At 43.6% G+C, this 11,041-nt stretch overlaps 1 protein-coding gene across 3 annotated transcripts in view; it reads right to left on the bottom strand.

Moving 5' to 3' along the window:
• Window positions 1–11,041, bottom strand: part of kif6 (kinesin family member 6) — a 54,730-nt gene that overhangs the window by 40,182 nt on the left and 3,507 nt on the right. For all 3 annotated transcript variants that reach the window (XM_060051968.1, XM_060051969.1, XM_060051970.1), the window contains exons 4-8: window positions 7,794–7,941; window positions 6,804–6,913; window positions 4,709–4,838; window positions 1,000–1,206; window positions 204–344 (exon numbers count right to left, since the gene is read on the bottom strand). In XM_060051968.1, coding sequence (XP_059907951.1) covers window positions 204–344; window positions 1,000–1,206; window positions 4,709–4,838; window positions 6,804–6,913; window positions 7,794–7,941 — 736 coding nt within the window. The remainder of the gene's footprint in view (window positions 1–203; window positions 345–999; window positions 1,207–4,708; window positions 4,839–6,803; window positions 6,914–7,793; window positions 7,942–11,041) is intronic.

The raw sequence follows: 11,041 nt of genomic DNA, 5'->3' as shown, positions 1-11,041 counted from the left end.
TATTGATGTTGATTTTGCATGCATTTAAAGCTTGAAAATTAAATTGGCTGTGCATTGACTCTAATCGTCTGCACTTAGTTTTTCGCTACAGCTCTCGCCAATTTAGCCCTTCATAAACTCTATGCTAAACGACAGTTCGTATTATTACTCATCCGTGAGCTTTCTTTGGAAAGGGGCCGATGGTGGGTGGTGTGCGTCCTTACTTTGAGGTTGGTCTTGTCCACGGAGATGGTGGAGATCATGGTGGTCATGCAGTTGCCCCCCAGACTGTCCCTCAGCACCGAGGTCATCAGGGAGTTCCTGTAGGGGATGTGGGCGCGGCTCTCCGACAGCGAAATGATAACCTGGACAGGGTTGTGGAAGTAAATACAACATTTGAAAGGAAGGAGTGCCCGAGAGAACGGATGTAAATGAAATAACATATACCGTATGTATAATAAAAGATCCATCATGATTGCATCATAATGATATGCCATAGAGACATGTGTGGTTATGTTTTCCAACACGTCTTTGTGACAGATATCGATGTTTGGATTACCATAAATCAAAGTGAAGTTATTATGGTGATGGCTGGGATTTATGGATCTGGAGTTGAATCACGGCAGAACTGAAAATGTGTTAAGCATATTCTCCTAATGCATAATTAAGTTATATTTATGTCAGGAAGAGGGTGTTTGATTAATGTAGACTGGAACAGGGAATATCGGAATGACTTACAGCTACATGTAGGCATATCATAACATGCATTATAAACTAATTTGGATTGGATTTTTCTTCTGTTCTTAGCTGAATTCTTTCTTTTACCCACCAACATTGACCCAATTGGTAATTATTTCCTTATGTATACATTTTCTACCTCAACAATATGCTCAAAATATTCCCATCTTCATAAATCTCAACTATAATATATACTATATAATATAAAAGGACACATGCACTTGTACACATGATACATAAATAATAGGTGTCAAGCCTTTTTTCTAAGAATCCTCCGGCTACCTGCTCCAGGTAATGCAGGGAGACGTTGATGTACTTGGCTTCGGTCAGCAGCTGGCCCCCCAGGGCCATCTTGTTGACCCTCTCCGACCCGGCCAGGTCCACCAGGTGCAGCTTGGAGCGCCGCACAGTGGCGGAGCCCGGCTGGCGACCGCACAGGTACACGGTGAAGATGCAGTGGGAGCGCGTGGACGCCTTGTTCAGGAGGGTCTGTAGGACGAGGCGACGGTTGAAAGGTAGTAGAATTAAATAAAAAACACACACCTTGATGTTATACCACACGTTCCACGCACAGCACGCCACCGGCGCCTCTTGGTCTTCGCGTAGGTCTGAGTGCCTCTAAAAAAGGCATTCAGACGTCAGGAGAAGAACGCCACCCGCTTCACAGCAGAGCGCATCTTTCACATAGTGTTTTAGGGAGTTGGAAAAAAACAGGATTTTACCCCTTTTTTTATTCTAAATTGGGGACTCATTACAGTAACTGATCAAATGGAACAGATTACTATGTTGACAATCATTATGTACTCTTGGGTTCACTGGCTCTTTAAAGAGCAGAGGAACGTTAATCCTCTGCGTCATTTTCTCATGTGCTGTGCAGAAATGTGTAACAAGGATAATGATCAAACTTACGAACACCATACTATTTCTGTTTTGACAGTTGAAGGAATTCTTATTCTTTGTCCAAGGTACTTTCCGTATTAGAGTGACTATTTTTGGCATCCAGGGTTTTGTTCTGACCAGATCAAAGCCATGAGCATGTGTGACCAATAACAGTAAACAGATGTAGACTGTTTGACCGCGACACTGGGGGTTGATCTTCAGATGTTTCTATGTAACAGTAGAAGTCCGTGTGAGGCACCAGAGACAGATATAGTCTCCTGTGACTCATCCCGTACATCCCTTTCCACCCCAAACAAAACAAGCATCATCAGGGTGGTGGTGATAATGGTGGTGGTGGGGTAACTTATGCTGAGAAAGGGAAACCCTGTCCAAACCCTCCAACAGCAGCTAAATGTCCTTTAATTTCTGGTTGGAATGGACAAGTATTGTGACCGGCTTTTGCTTTTTATTTGCATAATGAAACATAATGAAACGTGTGTCTCACATTATCCTTTGATGAATTAAAATATGTCTTTCATATATATTGAGACAAATGGTCTTCAGCCAATGATCGCCGATGCAGGCTTGGCTCTATTCCCCTGCCGTCATGAGAAGATCAGGCATACAAAACACATTGCCAAAGAACACTTTTTATAAGTGGGGCTCAATCCTTGACTTGCGGCTTGGTTTATTGTGCAAGCAGCTCGAGCCTATCAAAGGTCTCGACAGCTCATGAGAGATTATTCGGTATCTTTACCCGCCCCCGTCTCCTCCTTCCTTCCTCCAAATTCCCTTAATTGTTCACCACCCCTCACTTGTCCACCAGTAACTCATAGCCTGAGGTGAAGACAACAATGACTACTTAGGGGGGGGGCTTGATAATTGATCAAGATATGGAAGGAAATACATTTTATAAGCTTTGGTTGCAATTGGGGCACAAATGGCTATGACTGACTGCTTATTTCTAACACGAGAAAAGTATTGAAATCCACCCCTGCCCTTGTTTATTTAGTAGTTTTTCAGCCAGTAAGTCAATAGATTCCCCATGCGTACATCAAGCACCAAAGCAACAGCAACAACCTGTTCAATTCCATTAACTGGTCAACTTTACCAAGCCCTATAGGGCTGACTCCAATTAGTTCTTTGATGAAATGTTTGGCCCATGGCGTATGTAGTTGAATTTCACTTTAAACAAATGCTGAACAGTATTTGGAACAAATGTAGCAACACAGCAAAAAAAGCTTAAAGCTGTCAGTTTGTATCAAAAATGCCATTGTTGTGAAATTCTCTCAGCAGCCAATCATGTGTTTTTCGCACAGATGTCTTGGGATTTTCATCAACTAAATAACGATTTTAAACTTGCCTATAATACCTTTCCTGCATGTTTATGTACAAATTATATATGCTTTAAAGACTAGTTGCCCAATCATACTAGAAACAAAATATGCAGAATTAATTAAAAGAACAATGGGCTAGCCTACTTAATGGTCAAATGCACCTCTCCACTGGAGTGAGACATCAAGGTCAAACATGATTCCACACACAAACACACACACACACACACACACACACACACACACACACACACACACACACACACACACACACACACACACACACACACACACACACACACACACACACACACACACACACACACACACACACACGGCTAGATAGCGTGTGGGTAGGACGGAGGAAAAGGTCCAGGACGAGGTGAAAGATAAACAGGAGGGCGGATGAACAATGAAGGATAAAGGAATAACCAGATGAGTGGAAGTGTCTCCAGGGGAGGCTAGAAGAAGGTTCAGAAGATGTCATTCCTCTCCAATAAAATACATCAGAGGAGGAGGAGGGGGAGGAAGGAGGCTCAAGGAGTCCCTTAGCAAGAAATTCAATGAAAAAAATGTGCTCATGATTCCCTCCACCTGGAAAGCAGTAAACACACAAACGATTCGGCACCAAGGTCCATTGGACGTCCGTGTGGAATCGTTGATGACACACTGAAGTGTGGCTGCTCCTCTGTCTCCTCCACGTGGACCTCGACACCCACGTCCTGAGCAAACAACGAGAGGAGTCTCTGGTTGCAGGAGCACGTCCCCCGGTTAGAGGCTTCAGCCCAGATTGTCCCCCAACGTCCTCCTCAGAGCTCCACGGGGTGGGAGTTGTTTTCACAGATCAGTAAGGCGTGGGCTGCGGAGGATTCCCCACTGGACCTCTAGCACTGAGAACCCTTTGGTCAATAGTCTTATGTAACAAGCAGGGAGTGTGTTTTTGTCCGGGAACAAAAATGCCCTGGGGTTGGACAGTGATGGTCAATCCCAGTGCTGCTCTTGGTCCTCTTGGTAATAAGGTTTCGGACAGTATTGACATTGTTTTAGCTGAAGGGATTAAGCATTTGGTAGATAAGTGACACTTGAGGTGAAATATCATGATATACGCAGCGGGATTGGTTTCAAAAGCTCGGAAAACCCTGAGCAAGTTGCACTGACAAGTTTACAAGAAGCTCAAAACACAACTATTTGGTTCAGGGTGGCTTCAATTCATGGCAGGACCATTCCAACCGCATTAAACTGAAACAAATTTGCAGTAGTCAACCAAAATGTAAAAAAAGATGCCCATCTGTGATTCAAAACCGATGACTCGCCTCATTGTTTTTTATTTACCCACAAATAAACTGACTGGTATACACCATAAACAAGGTGAACACAACTGTCCCAAACCTAACTTTGCAGGGCCTCGACCGAACACACAGATTTCTAATCTGTTTGGAAAGTAGAGGAGCAAGCGCATTCATAACAACCACTCAAGCATATACAGTCAATTATAGTAGGGGCACTGGGTTTTACCAGGGAAAAAAGATTATTTAAAAAAAGATTATAATACAGAACAATTCAAAAGTACTGCAAGATTGATCTCATGGGACTGGTAATAATGTTATAATAATAATAAAAGTTATATAATAATTTCTTTAGATGTCTTCAATATGAACACAGGCTAATTTCCATTTGGCCAGTACTTTACCATCATACATGATTTCCCTCAGAGGATTAAAAAGGTTTTATTGAAGTATTATGCTGATGTTTTCCAGAAGGCCGATGTTTCCACTTACCTCTGCAGTCATACGATGAGTGTCACCCAGGAAGAGAAGATTCAGGGCTTCTTCCTCATTGGCCGACTGCTGAATGGACAGATTCCTGAGCTGGATATTCTGCTCAGAGTCATGCATGATTGTTACCGTACTGAAAAGAAACCATAGAAATCAGAAAATAATCAGATACAGTTATTATGTCAGAATACAACTATATCCTGAGCTTAAACATTTTCGATAAACATTTAAAGATTTATTTTGTACAATGAAAGGCAGGCCATCTATACTGCTTAACCTTGGATGACAATGCACACCAGTGCTCAGTCCCAAAACAAGCCCCGTGTGCGGCTCGATACGAGCTCTGTTGGACACATGTTCTCCATCCGTCTGGAGGATGGGAATCACAGCTCGGTAATAAACGGGCAATATTCAGCTCTCTCCGACAGGCAAAATATTCATGGGAGTTGGGCTGCAATCCTTTAGGTTAAAGTGAAGCGAATATGCTATAACCTGTGTGGCTACTGCCTTCTGTTGTCAACTAAGGCCGGCCATCCCCCCCCCCACACACACACACACACACACAAACATACACTGGAGAACAGCTGTGAGTAACAAAGACAAGATAGACTCTGGAATGGTTTGAACAAAAACGTCATTAACATTTCTCAGACAAATGTCAATTCTGTCCCATATGCATCTCTTTTTGTCCCCATTTTCAGGTGATGGGAATAACCTTTAAAATGTCAATTTCTGTATCAAAAAAGAGACAATGAATCACACGATCGGGAATCAAGGGGAAACTGTGGGTGTCGATGCAGGACACATGGTTTGTGTGTGATGCTGCCATACATACAGTCAGACCTCCCAAGCTCTCCCGCTGACGTGCAGACAGAGAGAAGGCCTGGAAAACATCTCCACCACATGCTAAGGGAGAGGCGGGCAATCGATAGTCTCAATAGAGTGCCGGAGCCTGGGTGCCTGATCAAGCTGTTTCTGCAGAACAGTGTATATTATTTATGCATTGTTTATATTATTTTTGGGTCCACCATTCGAAAGCCAAATCGGAATGTTGCTAATAGAAGGAAAAGCCGGAGAGGAGGGATAAAAAAAAAAACTTAAAAAGTTTTGAGAGGTGAAACAGACGGACAGGGAAATGCCAGATTTGACAGTTGCCACAGCTTCTCCTTGAATCAGCAAGCGTGGCCACAACATGGTCAACAACGGGCCCTGTCTATTTCCAGAAGACTGTTATTTGTGGCAATGGAAGCCTCAGGCTCAATCTGTCGCATAAGGAGAGGAGCAACTTTAGAATTTAAAAATAAATAGAAATCAAGGTTATAAATTGTGATGGAGACATGAAAAAAATAATATATATATACCAAAACGCTTTCAATCCAAAATCTAATTTCAGAAGATTGCAAATATAACCCAGAAAAAGGGAGAGGCTGAGGTTGGGAGGACAGGAGGAACAAAAGGTGGATGGAAAGAAGGAAGAACGAAAGAACATACAAAGCCAAAGAACGAAAGAAAGGGAGGCACAGGGTTCGAAAAAACAACAGAAACACAAGAAGAAACCCAGCCGAAAGTGTTCTGAAGGACGCAGCCGTGGATGGCCACAATAAATGCTTCCGTACACAATCAGCTAGCAGTCCGCTCCGTTGGCAGAGGCCCGGGGTCGGCCACAGCCACTGATGTCCCGACACCGTGATTATGTCAGCGGGCAGTCAGCAGCCGTACGGTAAATACCAGCCGTGTGGCCTCCCGGTTTGACCGCACAGCGACGCCTGTGCCATGTAGCCCTGCCCCTGACCTGCTCAAGGATAGGGCTACATGAATACAGTGGAACAACGGTGCTAGCAGGGATCTTTATTTTTGACCAAAATGCAAAGCATTCGCTGTCAAGCACTGGGTTGAAGATCATCTAATTCTGTGATCCATTTTCAACGTGATTATATATGTCACGTTGTAATGTATAGATATGTTTATATCCCGCGAGGCTAATATACTGATAAATAGATAGATGGATAGATTAATGCTTTATTGATCCCAAGATAAATTCAGAAATTCTTAATGGAGATAAAAAAGTGAAAAAAGAATAGCATAATAAAATACTGACGGTAGGTCCTCTAGCCTGCATGCTTCAAGTTGGCGGTCCAGAAGGTCGTAGCACACATTGTTGTATATCTCCAGGTAGGAGATGTGGGTGGTGTAGACCATGGTGCTGTCCTATAACGATGGGGACATTTGTTTACAGTGTATTCAAACTAAAGCTGTGTGTCTAAAACTTGCATGGTTGACTTTGTCGTATATATGTGTATACATTATTGTTAGTGGCTTTCGATAAAGCATCTGCTATGGGTGATTTTCATACAAAAAAAAATACTCGTAGAAATCAGTTATTGCAGTAAAGTTTACACTAAATCACTTGAATGGAAAGAAGCAAAGGGAACACTACAAGTAATCTCAGAGTATTTTGAGAAAGGTGACTTTATTAAGGTATAAATCCAACTATTTTAGACACACAGCACATCATCAACCAGATAATAAATCAAACCATTTCCTCAAACGGTCATATAAAGCTTTGTGCTGCATGTGGCAAACAGCTGCAGCGCACGCACATCAAATAGGATTCCCAGCTCTCTTTCAAAGACTCCTTTTCTCCCCATTGTCTAGCATATTGGTCCTTGAGGCTCACCGAGCAATAGTTTGGCAACAGAGCACTTGGATTGGATTGTCGCACAAACAGCAGGAGTTTTAGGAACAAAAGAACATAACGGGTATTGTGCTTGGTTTGCTCCACCTCACCTTATTTTTGTCTGCTCAATGAATAATGTATATAATGTGAATATATAAGTAAGCTAGGATCAGGTTCAGATCTGCTGAATGGAGAGAAGCTCTGCAAGAGCTCTCTCTCTGAGTACATGATTCATATTTTTACGGTCCCTTAAAGTGAGTCCGACGCATCATTCTTGGAAGATTCCTCACTGTGAAGACGCAGTGTTGAAATCACAAGAGGGTTAATTCGTCTGAAACCCACGTTATTTTTTCATCATAATAATCCAGACAACACAAAAACTAAATCAGCCATCCAAGCTCGGGTGCTGACCTGAATGATGTGCTGGTACAGGTAGGAGAGGGTGCGGGGTATAATCCCACGGTCGCCGTAGCACCTAGCCCCTCCGGTGATGGTGAAGGTTTTCCCACTGTTCGTCTGGCCGTAGGCAAAGATGGTGCCGTTGTAGCCGGCCAACACTCTGACACAGAGGAACACACACATTTGGCACACAAACAAATAGAACAAAAATAATATGGGCTGCGGAAATTGTTCTGAAAGCTGCAGAGTGATGTTGTGTTTTTTTCCTTCCACAGTGGAAAAGGATAGTAAATATCTTGAAATATCTGGAATGAACCAGATGAACTTGACTCTGGTCCTCTGGAAGTTCAGCATCCACATACACACTTTGTGGTGTGCCGAGCACTCAGTGCACCTGCCAGGCTAGTAGTCATCATGCTATGTGAAGAAGAAACCTTTAACAATGTAAAATAAAAAAAATAAAAAAACATTGTGCCATTGAAGTGCCACCCGGCCTTCTCTGAGCCCCATATGTCAGAGAGGTCAGCAACACAGTACCACACTAGATGTCATAGGAGAAACATGTTGTGTTGCCAATGTGGGCTGGTGTTGCTGCTTGATAAGCGAGATTGGCCGCTTTAAGGTTGCCTATCTTTATTGAAAGGGGTCGGCCTTGCTCAGGAGGTAGAGTGAGGTCACCCATAACCGTAGGGTTGCTAGTTTGATTCTCGGCTCTTCGTAACCGCTTCTGACAAGCTGGATGTCGCGTTGCATGGCTGGTGTGTGATTGCGTGTGTGAACCGTCTGCTAAAGGCCCTAAAATGTAAAGGGGAGAATCCCTGCTTGTTTCTCTCTCTCGACAATTTCAATCAAACAGATATCGTCACACACACACACACACACACACACACACACACACTCTCCAGGGCTCCAGTTATTTCTAATGCAACGTGGACCAACCAACCCAGTAGTTGAGTGGTGCGCGGCTTTCCCTTATTCTGCGCTATGCTATTCCACACCCCGCTTGTACGAGTGTAGCAGGGAAACCAAAAAACTCCTGTCAGATTTGATAAAAAGGCGTGTTTTCCTGACTTGGACGGCCCGCCTGGAAGCCACTTAATCCGCGCCATGAGTCACGGCGGTGGTTCGCAGTGCCAGTGGAGTAGCCATGGAGTCAGTGTTTAGCTTTAATGTCAACGCTAATGATGCGGCCTGGACATGGGCTGCCCGGGCATGGGCGTTTCCCAATGCTTGTTCCTGTTTACACATCAGCCTTCCTGGAGACTGGAAAACGCTTGGTCAAGGGTACCGGAGCAGATTTTTGGTTTCAAGAATTGTGTGTGCGTGTGTTGTGGAGGCATACAAGTCCACGAGTCAAATAAAAGAAAAGTTTAAAAAGTCTCCAAAGGTTGTTGTGACAACAACCTCGGTTGGCCAACATTGCTTGTAAGAGAAAGTCCTGACCTCAACATGCGCAGAATAGAAGGTGCACATGTTCCTTTTCCGAGATTTCCCAGACATTGATTCCGGTCACCCTCCAGATTCAGCCAATGTGTGAAGAAAAGGATTGCAATTCAGGCTAACTCTCCAGTCTAGCATTATCTGGGGAGGTTGTTGAATAGGTTTTGGGGGATGCAATGTTGTAAGTGGAACCCTTTCTGACCTCCATTTGTTATCTATTGAATGATACATCTATGTAATATCTATATCTATGTTTTTCCAACATTACGAGCTGACGGGCGTAATGTTGGTTGCACCAAAGGGAACAGACGACTTTCTGCCTCCACAGACGGCTGATACCATGGCAGTCAAAATGCTGTTATTAAAAATGATTACTGACTAGACTCTGAATGTTTCTTGACAACGGGGGCTTTAGGAAAATCATTGTCTGTCAATCCAATTTAGATTCTGGTTTGATAACTGCAACCCACATTTGCTACCGTCATTGGTACAATTCCAATATCAACAAAGGCTGAATTACACCATGAAATCAAACGGGAATGACGGGAAACCAGTACTGCTTCTTGTATAATTTTGCTGAATGTAAACACAAACTAAAATGCCTTTGAAAATCTCAAAACCCTTTGCGGCAAGGACACAAGGCCTGGGGGACAGGCCTATTGCTTTCATATTCTTTGAAAGAAACATTGCAGTAGGAAACAGGATCTGAACACCCAGAATAACTTTGTCCGTGCTTTGGATAATCAAGGCTCGATTACTTCTGCCCTATGTGAACCTGCATCCTTCAAAAGGATGCAAGGACCTGACATGTAATGAAGTAATGTTAAACTATCTCTTCTCTCGTATCTTCCTGACTGCATAAAACACCTCTACCCCTTCAGGGCTATGGACAACGTAGTCAAAATAAAAGAACCACAAGATCATGATCAATGACAATGCTAAACTGTGACTCCAGGTCGTCATGTGAACCATCTGCTACAACAAAGAGGTTGCCTTGCCTGTTCAAAGAAGGCTGACTTTGCAAAGATCACAGAGATCATAAGATAGCAAACAAGACTAAGTTAGGTCAAAGTTATCCTAATCCTCCTAAGACAGTTGATTTAGAAACATCTCACAATGTTTATATATATATCCCATAATAGCGATACAAAAAGTCCACATAGTAATGAGGGGGGTGGGGGGGGGGGGGGAAGAGAAAAAACATGGTACAATCAAAAGCACCATTTGATCACAGGAAATTACAAGTTAAATTCCCCCCTCTTCTCAGCTGTGTTTCTCCCTCTCAGAAGCACGTCTTAATTTAGACTAACCTCTGGGCAGGGGCAAACCTTTGTCAAGCACCACTACAGTTCTTGTCGCTGGGATGGGAGCGGAAACCGATTGGAAACCAAGTGTGAACTGCGGTCAAACCATAACAATCTTGCAAAACTAAAAGGTGCCATGGTGCCACGGTGCCACGGTGCCACGGTGGGGCCTTGTGGATGGTCAGTATTGGATTGTTCAAAAAGTATAAACAAAGAACGCACTTTTCCTGAGTTTGGGGTTAGAAACTGGTGGGAAGGGTACTTGAGGTTCAATAGGCACCTCCCCACCCCCAGATGTTTCACTGGGCTGATTCAACTAGTCCATACGGCGCTGTTGAATCACGACAAGCATGGGTAGAAAGCATAAGCTGGACCTCTTGAGCTACAGGACAAGACTGTTCACTAGGACTAGCACTCAGCATGTGGTGCCCCATCGCCTAGCCCGGTGAGCAGCAGCTGTACTGAGACGAGATGTCAGAGTGTGCCACCCCAGACGCATGCCCAGTCCACTTAGTG

This window comes from Gadus macrocephalus, chromosome 5, assembly GCF_031168955.1.
Source record: "Gadus macrocephalus chromosome 5, ASM3116895v1".
Classification (NCBI taxonomy): domain Eukaryota; kingdom Metazoa; phylum Chordata; class Actinopteri; order Gadiformes; family Gadidae; genus Gadus; species Gadus macrocephalus.
Note: the sequence above shows the minus strand (reverse complement) of the source record. Positions and strands in the feature narration are given on the sequence as shown.